The sequence below is a fragment of the Lithobates pipiens genome, unplaced genomic scaffold (assembly GCF_037356315.1).
Source record: "Lithobates pipiens isolate NorthernLeopardFrog02 unplaced genomic scaffold, aLitPip1_a1.2 Scaffold_16, whole genome shotgun sequence".
Taxonomy (NCBI): Eukaryota; Metazoa; Chordata; class Amphibia; order Anura; family Ranidae; genus Lithobates; species Lithobates pipiens.
In genome coordinates this window covers 137,172,442-137,190,848 of record NW_027507748.1, presented here as the reverse complement: position 1 = coordinate 137,190,848, position 18,407 = coordinate 137,172,442, and the positions used below count along the sequence as shown (strand labels likewise).

At 44.5% G+C, this 18,407-nt stretch overlaps 2 protein-coding genes across 4 annotated transcripts in view; one reads left to right on the top strand and one right to left on the bottom strand.

Annotated features, from left to right (window-relative positions):
• IFT20 (intraflagellar transport 20) overlaps positions 1 to 11,326 on the bottom strand; it is a 38,531-nt gene extending 27,205 nt beyond the window's left edge. Inside the window, exon 1 of one of the 2 annotated variants that reach the window (XM_077480505.1) lies at positions 11,229 to 11,326. In XM_077480505.1, coding sequence (XP_077336631.1) covers positions 11,229 to 11,310 — 82 coding nt within the window. In that variant the 5' untranslated portion in view covers positions 11,311 to 11,326. The remainder of the gene's footprint in view (positions 1 to 11,228) is intronic. The other variant, XM_077480506.1, reaches the window with a different exon arrangement.
• A 313-nt stretch (positions 11,327 to 11,639) lies between these two features.
• Positions 11,640 to 18,407, top strand: part of TNFAIP1 (TNF alpha induced protein 1) — a 29,507-nt gene continuing 22,739 nt past the window's right edge. The window contains exons 1-2 of one of the 2 annotated variants that reach the window (XM_077480503.1): positions 11,640 to 11,776; positions 15,703 to 16,044. In XM_077480503.1, the coding sequence (XP_077336629.1) occupies positions 15,831 to 16,044 (214 nt within the window). In that variant the 5' untranslated portion in view covers positions 11,640 to 11,776; positions 15,703 to 15,830. The remainder of the gene's footprint in view (positions 11,777 to 15,702; positions 16,045 to 18,407) is intronic. The other variant, XM_077480504.1, reaches the window with a different exon arrangement.

Genomic DNA, 18,407 nt, shown 5'->3' with positions numbered 1-18,407 from the left:
GCATTTATACATGCCACTATTAATGGATCCCCTATCCTGATACTAGCCTGCTATGTCCCCCCTCCATACAACTCAGTTGTAATTAAGGAGGGTCTTGCCTTTATGGCACAATACCCCTCTGTACCGGCAGTGTAGATGCGGGACTTTAATATGACCCTCACTCGTGCTCTAGACCGAATGGGCACACCGGAGCTCCCCTTCCCCTTGACCCACCGACCCATACCAGACTACACTGTATGCTGACCGACTTTGCTCTTGTCAACACCTGGTGCCACAAACATCCGCACACTAAAGTCTTTTCACGCTTCTCAGCCAGCCATAACACAATGTGGCGAATCGACTTCAGTCTCATCTCAAAGATCCCGACACCTAAACTGCGAGAATGCTCTCGGATCATGCCCCCTATTGGATTACAGTACAGCTCTTGAAGCCCTCTCCTCCTCCTCCTTGGTGGCTGAACCCAGTTTGGTTGACTGCTTTGCAGGACCAGGATGACATCCCCACGGAATTGCAATATTATTTTACAGCCAACAGGGACTCAGCTGCGTACGACATAGTGTGGGAGACATTTAAGCTTCACGCCTGCTCCCTGCTCTCCACACGTATTAACAGACTCAATCGGTCATCAAAACTTGTTGTCCAACAGGCTACAGAACACCTACAAGTGCTGGAGGAGGCGTTTCACCGAGACTCCTCGCCCGGCACTGCCAATAATCTCAAGATTCTGTCCCGACAGGTCTCCCAATTGCATATTGAGAAGGCCAAGCAACGCATCTTTTTCTGTAGGCAAAGGATATTTGAGTATGGAGAAAGATCAGGAAAACTACTTGCGTATCTTGCCCATTTAGACTTGCGTCCCCTGGTGGTGGTGTCATTGACAGACATCCAGGGGAACAATATCACTGATCCACAACAAGTAGCGGAGGAATTTGCGAGATTCTATCATAAACTACACCTCCCGGGTCACTCACAATCCCCAAGATACCAGTAATTACGTAGCGAGAATTACATTTCCTAAACTGACAGATGTCCAACGTGAACTCTTAGAGGCTCCCATCACTAAGGAGGATATTTCCGAGGCTATCTCCTGTATGGCCACTTCTAAGGCAACAGGATCAGACAGCTTACCACTTGAATTTTATGCCACCTATTCTGAAATTTTAACCCCTAAACTACATGACCCCACTCTATGAGAGAAGCCCAAATTGTAGTAATTCCCAAGCCCAGTAAGGACCCCAAATATCCATAATTGTATAGACCTATTTCCTTACTACAGGTCGACATTAAAATACTGGCTAAGATTCTCACCTCCCACTGATCCATCCTGACCAGACTGGCTTTATGCCAGGAAAAAACACTGCTATGGATATTCGCCACCTACTCATGAACATTCAGGGATCCCATGATGAAGTCAGCTCGAGGGTCGTGGAGGCCCTAGATGCCGCCAAGGCCTTCGATTCCATGGAGTGGAACTACCTGATTTGGACTTGGCCCCAACTTTATTCGCTGGGTTCAGCTCCTGTATCAACCCCCAAAGGCTAAGGTGTTTGCGAACGGCTGGCTCTCTGACCAATTCTCGCTGGAGAGGCTGCCCTCTTTCCCCCATGCTGTATGCATTGGCTGTGGAGCCATTAACCATCATGGTTCACGCAGACACCAGCATCTGCGGCCTTAGGCTAGGGAATCTGAAAGAAAAGATTGGGATGTATGCCGACGATACGCTCCTATACTTAGCCGACTCGGCACTCCACAGAATGTATTGGTAGCCACTCGGGTCTGAGTATTAATTGGTCTAAGTCCCAGATCCTCTCGCTTGATCATTCCTCCCCATCCCCCCCCCCCGTACCCACGTTCCCACCCCCCTCTGGCTCTCCCTAGGGTCTCTTTGATCAAGTACCTTGGAGTGCAAGTCACTAGATCATTGACAGACTATGCACCCCTGAATATTGAACCCCTATACACCCTGACCAAGACACAAACTTGGGCCAGACTACCCCTGGGTTTTATGGGAATGCGTCAGTCTGGTCAAAATGATACTCCTCCCAAAGATACTCTATTTGGTGTAGTATGTCCCCCTGTATATACACACACACACACACACACACACACACACACACACACACACACACACACACACACACCACAATTTTTTTTCAAAACAATTGAATCAATTGTTAATTCCTTTATATGGGCCTCCCATTTGTCCCACTTCTATCATTTTGACAAGAACGAACTACAAAGATACCAGCTATTACTCTGTAAGCACCCTGATGACCCAGCCCATACCCCACTTCAGTCAGTTCTTAGGGCCCCATTGACAAGACGCCCCTACAACACAAAGCAGTGTTGGGGGGGGGCATTTTCTCCTACTTTATCCACTTTGAGATGATCCCTGAAAACAAATTTCTTCAGAGAAGCCTATCTGGCCCCCACCTAACAATTGTACATTTATCTTCTCAATCAGCACTTCGCCCACAGTTATTACCTCTTGTATCTCTTGATCTTCCCACTTCAATTGTAAGCTCTAAGGAGCAGCGCCCTCTGGTTCCTAGTGTATTAAAGTGTATTGTATTTGTACTGTCTACCCTCAAACGCTACGTAAACTGTTGGTGCTATATAAATCCTGTATTATTATTATAATAATAATAATATTTTGAAGGTGTCGTTTCAGTGCCAGGACCTTGCAATCCTCTTCCATCTTCCAGAGACAGCTGTATACTAATATAAGATGGAAAGGATAGTTCCAGAAATAAAGAGCAGCTCTGACTTACCAATACTCAAATCAGAAGCATCACTTGCAGTTATCAGGCACACACACACACACACACACACACACACACACACACACACACCTCTTGTTAAGCCAGTGTGCTGGTGAAAGAAATCCAACAGATTCCTCCACCCAAATAACCCTTTTTGGAAAGTAGACCATCCAAGGTATTTAGTAGAGGCAAGGTGAGTTTCTTGACGTTGTATTTTTTTTTTCCCACAATTATTTGGAAAATGAAGAAAGAAAGAAATTAACCACTTAAGCCCCGGACCAATTTGCAGCCAAAGGACCAAGCCCCTTTTTGCGATTCGGCACTGCGTTGCTTTAGCTGACAATTGCGCAGTCGTGCGACGTGGCTCCCAAACAAGATTGGCGTCCTTTTTTCCCCACAAATAGAGCTTTCTTTTGGTGGTATTTGATCACCTCTGCATTTTTTATTTTTTGCGCTATAAACAAAACTAGAGCAACAGTTTTGAAAAAAAATGCAATATTTTTAACTTTTTGCTATAATAAAATATCCCCAAAAAAATATATAAAAAGATTTTTTTTTTTCCCTCAGTTTAGGCCGATACGTATTCTTCTACATATTTTTGGTAAAAAAAATTGCAATTAGAGATTATTGATTGGTTTGCGCAAAAGTTATAGCGTTTACAAAATAGGGCATCGTTTTATAGCATTTTTATTAATATTGTTTTTTTTTTACTAGTAATGGCGGCGATCAGCGAATCTGCGACATTATGGCGGACACATCGGACATTTTTGGGACCATTGTCATTTATACAGCAATCAGTGCTATTTAAATGCACCGATTCCTGCGTAAATGACACTGGCAGGGAAGGAGTTAACCACTGGGGGCGCGGAGGGGTTGTGCGTGATGTTATGTGTTTTTTTTATTGTAGGGGGTGTGGCCTGGCATGCGACGTCACTGATCGTCTTTCCCTATAACAGGGAACAGACTATCGGTGACAGCCACAGTAGGAAGCACAGGGAGAGGTTTGTTTACACAGACCTCTCCTCGTTCTTCAGCTCTGTGACCCGATCGTGGGACACCGGCGGCGATCGGGTCCGCTGGTCCCGCGGCCACGGTCATGGAAGCTCAGGAAGCCATGCCATTCTGCCGACGTATATGTGCAGCAGGCGGTCCTTAAGCAGTTAAAGAAATTTTAATATGACATTTTTGTGAAAAAAAGTTATTTCACACACGGAGCATAGGCATACTTGCAATTACACCCCAAATTACATTCTACTACTCCTCCTAAGTATGGCGATACCACGTGTGAGACTTTTTCACAGCCTAACCACATAGAGAGGTGCAATATCCAAGGAGTACTTCAAGGGGTTGTAAACCCTTGCCGTTTTTCACCTTAATGCATTCTATGCATTAAGGTGAAAAACATTTTTTAATGCAGCAGTGCCCCTGAGCCCCCCTTATACATACCTGAACCCCGAAATTTGCGCGACAGGAACAAGCACACCAGCTCCGGCCAGTGTCTCATGTCCTGATTGATAGCAGCGCAGGCATTGGCTCCCACTGCTGTCAATCAAATCCAATGACACAGGCGGCGGGGGGGGTGAGGCGAGTCATAGATTTGGCAGCTATGGACGCCAAATGATGGACTCTGGAGCGCGCCCACAAGTTAACCCCTATGGAGAGTGCTTCTCCTGATGTGATGTGGGGGAGGAGCCGCGAGAGCCACCGGGGGACCCCAGAAGACAAGGATCGGGGACACTCTGTGCAAAAAGAGAAGCATTACAAGAAAAAAAAAAAAAAAAAAATCTGTATTTTTGCTAGAAAATTACTTATAACCCCCAAAACATTATATATTTTGGTAGCAGAGGCCCTAGAAAATAAAATGGGAGTTTTGCAAATTTTTATGTCACACGGTATTTGCGCAGCAGATTTTCAAACGCAATTTTACACACTAACACGTTAATAAATTTTAATGAATTTCAATGCACACAAAAGACAATATAATACCCAAATTTTTGGTCAAATATAAAATATGGTGTTGCACTGGGTAAATAGATACCAAACATGTCAAACTTTAAAATTACACACACACTTGGAACATGGCGCCAAACTTCGATATTTAAAAATCTCTATAAGTGACAAATATATAAGCCTTTATTGGTTACCAGTTTAGAATTACAAAGGTCTGGTGCTAGAACTATTGCTCTCACTCTGACATTCGCAGCAATACATCAAATGTGTGGTGTGATAGCCACTTACGTATGCTTACAGAACCAACACTGTTTTCGGCTTTGCAACAAGCACAGGGGCACTTTACATTTTTTATTTATTGGTGGGACACTGGCAGATGTTTTTGTGCACTTGTACACTGTGGCAGATGTTGATCGTCCACTGGTGGACACGGACAGAGGTTGATTTTGCAATGGTACACTATTGCACTATTGCAGATGTTTTGTGCACTGGTACAGATGTTCATGGGACAGGGACAGTGGTGATTGGTGTACTATGTGGGGAGAGCTAGTGTGATCTGTGACAGCTCTCTGTGTAAAATCAGTTACACAGAGAGCTGTCAGCACAGGCTGCAGCATCCCCCCCATACCGAGCTCAGCAGGAAGAGCCGGCACAAAGTGTCTGTTTACACTGCGAAGGCTGTGATTGGACATAGCCATCATGTGATTGGGAGGGTCAATCACACTGTCCATATCCCGATCTGTGATGGGCTGTGTTGGAAGGTCACAGCCATCATAGGATTGCACCGCTGCGTGGCCTCAGAGCCACACGCAGGGACACATTCTGAGGGAAGTAAAGGGCACATCCAATCAGAATAGTGAAGCTCCCACCTGGCCTCTTATGTACATTGGCTGGATAGAAAGCAGTTAAACGCGGGCAAAAAAAAAAAAAAAAATGCAAAACACAGCTCTGGCAGCGAAAAGGTTAAATCATAATGATAACAGAAATCACCCAAATGATCCTGATCAAAAGTTAACACCCCCCGGAATGTTTGGCCTTTGTACAAACACACACACACACACACACACACACACACACACACCACAGGTTAAAATGGCAATTAAAGGTTACAAAGAAAAAAAAAAACACTGGTAACTTCAGGAGAAATACAGGCTGCTCTGGAAAAAGACAATGAGGTTGTTTTAAAGGAGCACAATACGATGATACTCGAACAAAAATGATCTGCATGGTCGCGTTGCCAGAAAGACGCTATTACTGCGCCAATGTCACAGAAAAGTCCAGTGAGGCGTGTCAAGGTGGTCTTGGGCTTATTATAACCAGGCTTTTTTGTGGCATTGGCGCAATAAAGGCTTCCTTGTGGGAACATGACCATGCAGCTCATTTTTGTTCAAGTATCATCCTACTGTGCTCCTTGAAATAGCCACAACATCTTTTTCCATGTTATCTCCCCCACTGTAATATTGGCCGAGTATGGCTGGGTACGGAGGGGAGAGATTGGATGGCAGCAGCGCTGTGGGCTGGATCTGTAGTGCCCACAGCGCTGCTCTGTGACAATTACAGTTGTTGCAGAGTATTGGCAGGGTATGGCAGAGTATTGCGGGATGGCTGTGACTGTAATTGTCACAGAGCAGCGCTGTGGGCAATACAGATCCAGCCCACAGCGCTGCTGCCATCCAGTCTCTCCCCTCCACTGTACAGATCTGTACACAGAGGGGAGAGAGGAATCAGCGTCATCATGACGCCGGTTTGTTTACACGCAATCGCTCCGTCATTTGACGGAGCGATCACATTGTAAACACCCGAAGGGTGCACCAAGATGGCCGCCGCTCCCTAGTTACAGGTCCCATCTAGGGATGAGCTCCGGCGTGTTTGCACACTCCACGTGTAGAGCCCACCAGGAAGTCGGTGCAGCGCTGCACTAATCACAGGCAGTGAGACATTGCCCCGATGTGCGGCTGCAGAGATTGGGCAATGTCTCACTGCCTGTGATTAGTGCAGCGCTGAGCCGACTTCCTGACTGGCGCTACACGTGGAGTGGGCGAACATGCCGGAGCTCATCCCTAGTCCCAGCATCTGTGCATCATATAGATCCGTTGTGTTCAGGTTCAGCCACAACATCTTTTTCCATGTTATCTCCCCCACTGTAATATTGGCCGAGTATGGCTGGGTACGGAGGGGAGAGATTGGAAGGCAGCAGCGCTGTGGGCTGGATCTGTAGTGCCCACAGCGCTGCTCTGTGACAATTACAGTTGTTGCAGAGTATTGGCAGGGTATGGCAGAGTATTGCGGGATGGCTGTGACTAATTGTCACAGAGCAGCGCTGTGGGCAATACAGATCCAGCCCACAGCGCTGCTGCCATCCAATCTCTCCCCTCCACTGTACAGATCTGTACACAGAGGGGAGAGAGGAATCAGCGTCATCATGACGCCGGTTTGTTTACACACAATCGCTCCGTCATTTGACGGAGCGATCACATTGTAAACACCCGAAGGGTGCACCAAGATGGCCGCCGCTCCCTAGTTACAGGTCCCAGCTAGGGATGAGCTCCGGCGTGTTTGCACACTCCACGTGTAGAGCCCACCAGGAAGTCGGTGCATCGCTGCACTAATCACAGGCAGTGAGACATTGCCCCGATGTGCGGCTGCAGAGATTGGGCAATGTCTCACTGCCTGTGATTAGTGCAGCGCTGAGCCGACTTCCTGACGGGCGCTACACGAGTGTGCGAACATGCCGGAGCTCATCCCTAGTCCCAGCATCTGTGCATCATATAGATCCGTTGTGTTCAGGTTACCTTCACGCATAGCAGGAAGCTGGGTGGGCTAATGTCACACACAGGGAGAAGTACGCTCCTCATCTGTGTGCATTCCATAAGCAGCTGCAGTTTTTACTTCAGCTGGGAGTCGCTGTTAACACCAGGGATGGGGGCTGTGCACAACGGACCACGGTAGATAAAGGCAGGGACATCGATAAGGATGGGACCTAGGCCCCTTTAAGTTTAACAGGGGGGCTGGAGTGTAGGGGAGAGGGCGCAATTACTGAAACCAATCCATCTGTGGCCCATCCTGCAGTGCACCTGGCTTCTCTGCCTCCCATCGGCTTTCAGTGGTTGCAGGGAGAGCAGTTCCAGTAACCGTCCCTTCTTTTTCCTGGATCAGACCCCCTTCCCACAGATCCCTGTGTTTGTTTCCCCCCACAGTGCTGATAGCTTCTTTACCATTCCCTCGAGCTGGGTGTCAGCTGCTGCTCAGCACAGGGGGATTGGTGTCAGGATGGAGAGCAGACAAACATGTCATGGTACCAATTGTTCCTGTATTCATGCATAACTGAAGCACAGTAAACTGTTTACTATGCTTCAGTTGTTGAATAAACAGGAAGCCTTTGTACAGAGCACATCCTGATCATCAATTCTGCAATACAGCTGAGGCTGCAGAGAAAGGGATTGGGGATCTGTGTCACTCTTCTTCTATGTCTCAAAAGTGAGACATTAGGGGTCAGTTTAGATTCATAACCTTTCACCAAAAGCTCCCCCACAGGGCATTTAAAAAAAAATAAAAAATAATATTGCTAAAAATAATAATTAAAAACAAATTAAGGGCTCACTCTTACAGGCTCTCTGACAACATAATCGGAAGTTTGTTCATGTAGCTGAAGCCATCCGATAGGCTTGGTCACTCCTGCAGGTGTGACCAAGCACAGGTGTGTTTGTGTGTAGGGGAGCTCATTCATTTCGATGGGCTGTCCTACACACAAGAAACACAGATAAGAAGTTTTCCGAACACACAGCGAACTTGCACAGTGCTGCGTCACCATACGTTTTAGGTTGAATATATTTTTATTATCAAGTTTAAAAAAAAACTGTAAATGGAAAAGAGATAACAGATGCACATAAAAATTAGGAATACAATTTGATATTGAGCATACAAAAATGGTTGTCAGTCAGCAGAAACATCCAGATAAAGGGACATTAATCCCTATCAATGATTGATTTGGGGATAGGGATGTCTTCAAATATTCATCCAGTGTCATATATGTGGGTAGTATTGGTAATATCAGGTCAGTCATGTATAGAACTAGCTTATGCAACGTCAAGTAATACTAAATAATCAATGAATAATTACTGTATACTCAAGAAAGAAAATAAAGCAAGGAGGAGGAAAACAGAAGGAAGAGGGAAGGGGGAAAGGGGAAAAAGAAAAAAAGGGGGGGGGAAGGGGGAAAAGGGGGGAAAAGGGGGAGGAGAGGAAATGAATAATATGTAGCGGGTACAAGTTCCACTGATTAATATCACAAAATGATCGGAGCAGTACATTCATATACACCATAGTGTGCTACATTGTTCCCAAGTATCCAATTCCTTAGCATAGTGTCATTTATGTCCACCATGTGTTTTAGCGAATGCGAAAATCTGCGCATTTGCAGATGCCTGGGGGGGGGGGTGCCATTACCAATTATTGGCAACGCGTTTCTGTGCACGTTCTCCACATGCTCAACATATATGTGAACAGAGGCTTATTCTATGGGGACACAGCGGATATATAAGAACACAACCATAGGCTTTATTCTGTGCAGGTGCTGTCAGGGGCTCTGTGATTTCTAACAGCATCATGCAGCATGTGTCCATGTGGTGTCCTGTAGTTCTCAGCATTGATTCCAGGAACACAAGCTGACCACCCCAGCGTGGATCTACTTTGGTGCTTGGCGTGGTCAGTCTGAATCAGAAATCAAGAAGGGGGGGGGGGGGGGACTGTCAGGATGGCCAGGTATTTCCCACCAACACAATCTAAAAAAAAAAAAAAAAAAAAAAAAAAAATAGAAAACTACTTATATACACACTAAAGCCGCACAATTAATAGTTATGAATCAAGATCACAATTCTTTCCCCCTAGTGATCTTAAAGCATTTTCCCAATTCTATTCAGAGTTCTCTGCTCAAGCCGACACCTGTCAAAAAATAAACACCAGGCAGTCTGCCAAGTTTCACAATATTCCTCAGTTGCTGAGCCAACTATAAACATTGTAACATTTTGTTCTTTCGATCAAAGGAATGAACTTCGGTCTGTAAGCCTAGGTTCACATATGTGCGATGCGGGAACCGGCGAGATTACAGCACCGGTTCCCGCTCTTCTCCAGTAGGCAGTTCCCACTGCCCTCTGCGAACCACTGTGGGTGTCAATGTTACTGTGGGTGTCAATACAATGTTAATGACACACCCAGATTGGTTCACAGATTGCAGTGCGAGAGACTCTAGAGTATAAAATGGTGGTTGTTGCAATATTTTATGTCACACTGTATTTGCGCAGTGGTCTTTGAAATGCAATTTTTGGGGAAAAAATACACTTTAACGAATTAAAAAAAAAAAAAAAAAAAAACCATAAAGTTAGCCCAATTTTTTTGTATAATGTGAAAGATGATGTTACGCTGTGAGAATCGTGCTCTTTATTCTAAGAAAATCTGTACGTGATTTTGCACTTCTGGGTCTGGGGCACACACGCACCACCAAGGACCCGCCCCCGATGTGATTGGACACAGCGGGAGCTAAATGAGTACAGGGGACCCATTGTCCCCTGGGACCCGACGATCGTTCCCGAGAGCCACATAACAGCGATCTGCCGATGTAAGCGCAGATTGCCGTTCTGTGAGAAGGGGAGGTAGAGGCCCTGTGTTTCTGCTAAGCAGGAACACAGATCTCTGCCTTCTCACAGTACAAGCACCTCCCCAGGGACATATTTAACACTTTGATCACCCCTGGTGTTAACCCCTTCCCTACTAGTGTCATTAGTACAGTGACAATGCATATTTTTTAGCACTGATTAGTATAACAGGTTCCCACAAAAGTGTCACTTAATGCCCAATCCAACTATAAGTCGCTGATCGTCGCCATATTAGTAAAAAAAAAAAATAACTAAAAAAAAAATTCCATAAATATATTCCATAGTTTGTAGATGGTATAACTTTTGCACAAACCAATCAATATACTCTTACTGGGATTTTTGTTACCAAAAATATGTAGCCGAATATGAATTTATAAAGAAATTAGATTTTTTTTTTTTTTTTTTTTTTTTTTTAATTGAACTTGTTTTATAACAGAAAGTAAAAAATATATTTTTTTTTTCAAAATTTTTGATTTTTGTTTATAGCGCAAAAAAAAAAAAAAAAAATGCAGTGGTGATCAATTACCACCAAAAGAAAGCTCTATTTGTGCTGAAAAAAGGACAATTTTATTTGGGTACAGCGTGGCATGATCACGCAATTATCAATTAAAGTAACACAGTGGCGTATCGCAAAAAATGGCCTGATCCCGAAGGGGGGTAAATCTTTCAGAGCTGAAGAGGTTAAGTTCATTTTCACGATGTAAACCCTCCAGTCCCCTGACAACGTTCCAGGGACTGAGAAGCCCCATACCAGCTGGTGACACGTCAGCCTCGCTCCGACATAGCACCCTGTGTACCCTCCACCACAGACAGGCCTCTACACCCAGGGCAACCTCCCGCACTGCCCCGACTGCCCTCACCTTACCTGTAGTCACAGCCTCCGACCTCCTCACCCACTTCTCCAGCCCCGGCTGCCACGGAGACAGCCGGCTAATGTTTACTGACATCACTTCCCGTTATGCCACCAGGCTACCATAGAGACAATACGGAAGTAGAACAACTCGGCAGCCATTTTTCAGAAGGGATCGTTGCCCATACCTTTATTTTTTCTTGACTGGAACAGTACGGTGATCGTTTTTATGAACAATAAATTGTGCGATATCAGGATTTGCAAAAAATAAGGCGAAGGGGTGGAGAAGAGATGTCTTTGCTGTACCCGCCAACTTATAGGGGTAGCAAGGCCTTCTGGGAGTCGTAGTTCATTGGGAACGACCCTTACTCAGGACGACAGAGGGCGCTGCGAGGTCTGGACTACAAGTCCCATTGAGCATCGCGGCAGTCCAAAGCGTACGCAGGTTAGGTACTGAGGGAACAGGGGTGAGGAAATGATGTCAGTGCGCCTGGGAAAGATGGGCGAGACTGAGGGGAACTGAACAGGATCTCTGGTGTTGGCTGCTGAGGAACTGAAGGCAGGTGAGATTGCTGGGAAGGAATGGGGGGCAGCCAGGGGAGAGGCATTGCTATGTGCCTGGTCATCTCACAGGGGGTAGCCAGGCCCATGCAGTGTGACGTACACTCTATGGCCTGACACTGGTAGAGAGAACACAGCTCAGGTTAGATCTGTGTACCTTCTTCCCATCACATGGGTTCAGTTCAGGCCAGCACTGGAGCTCTGGTGTCAGCTCCAACTACTAGGACTGCATGGAGTTTGTTCTGTTTGTATTTGTAACTTTACTTTGGGTGCTCTGATATTCCCACAGATCAGATAGGGGCTAGAACAGTGATTGTCAGCTTTCCTGATATGGGGGGCCCTTAAGTGCAACCCCCTGACATCACCATATTCAGTGAATATTCATGATCCGAGACAGCAGACACACAACAGGATATGATCAGTGACCGAGGACATGATAGAAGAGATGGCCGGGGACATCATAGCAGAGACGGCCGGAGACCGGGGACGTGATAGAAGAGACGGCCGAACGGGTGATTTATTGCATGATCACAACACAAAGATAGTGCAACGTTTCCGCAGGGCCCCTTTTGTCATCACATGCCTGACAAAGGGGCCCTGCGCGGCTCCAAAACGTTGCACTATCTTTGTGTTGTGATCATGTAATAAATCACCCGTTTGCATGCTACTTGTGTCGTTCCATGGTGTGCTGGCAAATATCTTCACTGTTACTTGAACCAGTATCCAGCTGGTTGTTGCTACAGCACCCAAATCTGAGAGCGCATCCAGGAACGTGTGCCATGGGAATATGAGGTACTAGAAGAGGCGGCCGGGGGCGTGATAGAAGAGGCGGCCGGGGGCGTGATAGAAGAGGCGGCCGGGGGCGTGATAGAAGAGGCGGCCCCACAAAGCTGACAGGCGAGACGGCCGGAGACATAAGAGATGGCCAGGAGACCGTAAACATTCTGTACGAGTTTTTGGAGACAAATTACATGAGACTTCTAGAAATCACTATAATAACAGGGAAATAGGGAAACATAGATTAGTGTCTGTAGGGGCCTTGAGGGCTGCACTAAAAGTGCCAGAAGACCACAGGTTGGGCGCCAGCGTGTTAGAAGGTTCAATGAATTTTCACTTCATTGTTCCGCATGTGTCTAATGACTGTTCTGGGGACATTAGATCACTAGTTTTCTTAGGATAGGGACTGATAGAGATAGTTCTCTGTACACTATAACATGCTATGTAGGTATAGAAAGTAAATAAAATGGACAATAAAACGCTGCTGAGGCAATACATAAAAAAAAATCCTCAGTGACAGATACCAAAGCAATAATGGACCCAACATACTTGGTGATGTGCCGTTTTGTCAATAGAATTAAAGCAGAATTTATTTTTTACACATACACTATATTACAAAAGTACTGAGACGCCTGTCTTTAAACGCACATGAACTAATATTGAGTTGGCTCACCCTTTGTAGCTATAACAGCTTCAACTCTTCTGGGAAGGCTGTCCACAAAATTGTGCCAGGGGTTGCCGACCCCTGCTTTACTATCATGATGAATGGCAGATTTATTGCTGATACAATAGATCCATAACTAATATTTAAAAATTGAATTGGTGAATGCGAGATATGGGGGGCAGAAGTTCAAATGGCTAATGCCATTCTCATGCTGTACCTTTTTTATTACCAATATATAAAGATAAGGTGTGGTACTATATATATATTATTTAGGTATTTAATTGCTGGAAAGAAGTACTAATATTGAAGCAATAGTGAGCACAGTGACATTAAAGCGGTTGTATACACTTTTTTGTTATTTTTACCTACAGGTAAGCCTATAAGAGGCTTACCTGTATGTAAAATGAATGTCTCCTAAACCTGTACGGTTTAGGAGATATTCACTTTGCATGCAGCCACTGAAATCAGTGGCGCATGTGCTGTGAAGGCCCGGATGAAGGTCCGGCAGAAGCTGCCAGTAGAGTTGCCACCTCATCCCTTTAAATCCGAACACATATGAATTACACAGGTTCTGAGGCTAATTAAATGCAGATAAGGCACCAAGTGAGTTTAATTACCACCTCAATCAGCCAGAGAACCTGTGCAATTCATATGTGTTTGGGTTTAAAGGGATGAGGTGGCAACCCTAGCTGCCAGACCTTGGCGGGAAGAAGACTCCTGCACGTTTTAATCGCAACTCCAGCCACTCACAGCGCCAGAGGCGCAAACCTGGAAGAAATGCCAAGGGAACATGTCGGCTCCCTCGGTGTGAACCAGGATCAGATGCCGATGCCTCCTTCTAAGGTGAGTATTTCATAATGAGCTGGTATGCGCTGCATACTAGCTCATTATGCCTTTGCCTTACAGGTTTTTTGTTTTGAAAGAAAAAATTTAAATAAAATTTAGTGCGGGTATACAACCACTTTAATACACATCATTCTTCTCTCTGGCTGTTTTAGGTAATCTCAGTTACTCATCTAAAATTGTCGGAAACAGGATGAGCTTTTAAACTCAACGGGAATGTCCAGAACTTAATTTTAGATTATGATCCCTCCCACAAGAATATGGAGGAAATGTGGTTACAGAGAGAGCAGATTACATCTCTTCTGACTCTTGAGCCTGGACACTTGGCATTCAAATGTCTCTCTATTACATTGAATTGAGTCTAGTGAAGAAATATGTAGGAGTTTATTATGTACTGTATGTGTATCTTTTAACCAGTAGTGCTGACTAACATGGTCATATAGTATAAAAGATATAATTATTAGAGAAATTATTACAAAGTATAGAATATTGTAGTTGGTATGTGGTCTACAAAACCCAAAATGTTCATGTATTGCACCAATTATGGCCAACAAGCCTGCAACAATTGTATGCAATTAGAAATAGATGGGTTTATAGATAATAAAAAAGGTGTAGTGCTGCCTCATAAATCAAGTTACAAAATAGAAATGTATATGATCGCCTCTCATGAGCCTTTCAAACAAAGAAACAAAAAATGCAATATATATGAAGTGATGATAAATTTCTAATAAAATCTTCACAAAGAAAAAAGGCCAATCACTGTGATTGAAAAGAAAAATGAATATATAAATGAAAGTGATGCTCCACCACAAATAGTCTGTGAGAAATGCAATCTCACTAAAGCTAGAAATTATAAGAAGCTTGGAGCAATGGTGGGTCTCTTGCAACCAACAGCATAAATGAAGATGGTCCCCTTTTTGTATTTGGCAATAACTAGACCATAATACCGAGAGAAAACGTATAAAAGATCATAGCGCAACAAGCTTTTCAAAGTGGATATAAGCAGGTAAATGTAAAAATGCCCACTTACATTTAATCTATACTGAATGTCAGCACCAACATGTACGGCTTGGGTTGAATATGCATGCTGTCCTACCAGCCACGGCGTGCGTTTTCAAATCCCAGGGCTTGGAAACCAGCAGGACCAGATATGACATCAGTAAAAGATGGACACGCAGCTTCACAGATGGGTTGATAATAGGCTGTAAACCATCAGTTGTGGATATACGGGGGGTATAACGGAATTTACATGGCTCCAACCACTATCCTTAAATTTTATGTTGGATGAGACATGTTAAAAACATTTTCTTTGAAATGCTTACACTTATGCAGTTCTTATACATCTAACTGCCATCCACACGTGCATTTGACCACTTCTACTCGTCAGCGGATCTTGGGTGATGGATGCCGAAACAAGAAGGTTTCAGATCAGCCTCCAGTATTCTAGCAGGAAAATCCATGCACTTAGATTCTCAAGCCCTCTCTTATTCTCTGGCCATTATGAGGGGTAGTCCATCCCTGCAAAATTCCCACTTTGACACAAATATGGCTTAGTTTTGTGTTGTCAAACTCAATCAAATTGTTATAGAGGATATTATATTGTTCCATGCTGTTGATATATATATTTTTTTCTCCTATTTGCAGATATTGTGAAAGGTTAGCAGGCCCCTTACTCCTGCTAACGAGGACTGGTCTTCCTTTTGTACCCTCCCACCACGGCGGCACACGTGAAGCCCACTGTGTGCAGAGTCATTGTCTACTTGCAGCGAGAGATGTCTGGCGACACTTGCCTGACGGCAATGTGCCCTGCCTCTGGGGCCAAGCCTAAAACCTATAGTTTTAAAGGGGGCTGTCTGGGAAACAAGTATGTCCGGCTGAACGTGGGCGGTTCATTGCACTACACCACAGTACAGGTCCTGACAAGACATGACACCATGCTTAAGGCGATGTTCAGTGGACGTATGGAGGTCCTCACTGACAAAGAAGGTGAGATTGCTGTTCTCTTTGGAAATGTTACAATAGTATAAGGAATCTGGGATGAACTGTACTGTATCTGTTTTTCAGATATAATGGAGTCAGATTATTCTGTGTCATAGTAACTTTCTGCACTGTGGGTGTGACAAATACCCTAATAAATGAACTTGACCTTTTTTTTTTTTTTTTTTTTTGGTAAAGCCACTAGGTAAAGTGACATTCTACATGATGAGAAATGTGGCTGTTATTACTCGTGTGTGTGTGTGTGTGTATGTATATGTATATGTATGTATGTGTGTATATATATATATATATATATATATATATATATATATATATATATATATAACATTATTGTAAATATTTTATTATAGCTTTTCAAGTGACAAGACTGAATGACTGAGAAATTTTGCAACAATGTAAAGTAGTGAGTGTACAGCTTGTATAACAGTGTAAATTTGCTGTCCCCTCAAAATATCTCAACACACAGCCATTGATGTCTAAACCACTGCCAACAAAAGTGAGTACACCCCTAAGTGAAAATGTCCAAATTGGGCCCAGTTAGCCATTTTCCCTCCCCGGTGTCATCTGACTCGCTAGTGTTACCAAGGTCTCAGGTGTGAATGGTGAGCAGGTGTGTTAAATTTGATGTTATCGCTCTCTCTCTCATACTGGTCACTGGAAGTTCAGCATGGCACCTCATGGCAAAGAACTCTCTGAGGGCCTGAAAAAAAATTGTTGCTCTATATAAAGATGGCCGAGGCTATAAGAAGATTGCCAAGACCCTGAAACTGAGCTGCAGCACGGTGGCCAAGACCAAACAGTGGTTTAACAGGACAGGTTCCACTCAGAACAGGCCTCGCCATGATCAACCAAAGACGTTGAGTGCATGTACTCAGCGTCATATCCAGAGGTTGTCTTTGGTAAATAGACGTATGAGTGCTGCCAGCATTGCTGCAGAGGTTGAAGGGGTGAGAGGTCAGCCTGTCAGTGCTCAGACCATAAGCCACACACTGAATCAAATTGGTCTGCATGACTGTCGTCCCAGAAGGAAGCCTCTTCTAAAGATGATGCACAAGAAAGCCCGCAAACAGTTTGCTGAAGACAAGCAGACTAGGGACATGGAATACTGGAACCATGTCCCATGGTCTGATGAGACCAAGATAAACTTATTTGGCTCAGATGATATCAAGCATGTGTGGCGGCAACCAGGTGATGAGTACAAAAACAAGTGTGTCTTGCCTACAGTAAAGCATTGTGGTGGGAGTGTCATGGTCTGGGGCTGCATGAGTGCTGCCGTCACTGGGGAGCTACAGTTCACTGAGGGAACTATGAATGCCAACATGTACTGTGACATACTGAAGCAGAGCATGATCCCCTCTCTTTGAAGACTGGGCTGCAGGGCAGTATTCCAACATAACGACCCCAAACACACCTCCAAGACTACCACTGCCTTGCTAAAGAAGCCGAGGGTAAAAGTGATGGACTGGCCAAGCATGTCTCCTGACCTAAACCCTGTTGAGCATCTGTGGGGCATCCTCAAATGGAGGTGGAGGAGTGCAAGGTCTCTAACATCCACCAGCTCTGTGATGTCGTCATTGAAGAGTGGAAGAGGACTCCAGTGGCAACCTGTGAAACTCTAGTGAACTCCATGCCCAAGAGGGTTAGGGCAGTTCTGGAAAATAATGGTGGCCACACAAAATATTGACACTTTGGGCCCTATTTGGACGTTCATTTAGGGGTGTACTCACTTTTGTTGCCAGCGGTTTAGACATTAATGGCTGTGTGTTGTTATTTTGAGGGGACAGCGAATTGAAACTTATACAAGCTGTACACTCACTACTTTACGTTGTAGCAATGTGTAATTTCTTCAGTGTTGTCACATGAAAAGATATAGTAAAATTTTTACAAAAATGTGAGGGGTGTACTCACTTTTGTGAGATACTGTATATATGAGTTCCCAGTTTGTCAATATCTATAATAATTTAAAAAAACATTAGTAAATATACATTAAAGTGGATGGAAACCCTCACATATACCCAGTGAAGTGAAAAGCCTCAGATGATATACAGGGATGAAACAAATCTTCCTAGATAAGTTTTTATAGGTATGTCTTCATCTATATATAGCCTTTAGAAAGTGTTCTTCCTGGTCAGCACTGGGAGTGGATTATTGGCATACAGTCAAGACAGCTGATTGGAGGAAAGGCACACACCCCCACTCCACATTGACAAAGGAATGTGCAGAGCTCTGCTGTGATATGGCAAGCTGTCTGCTAATCTATTTGTAGCAACCTTCCCACTGTACACACTTCAGGCTGCCCTCTGGAGAACTTGTCAGAAGTTATCAGGCAGATAACAGAGCTACTTAGCAGT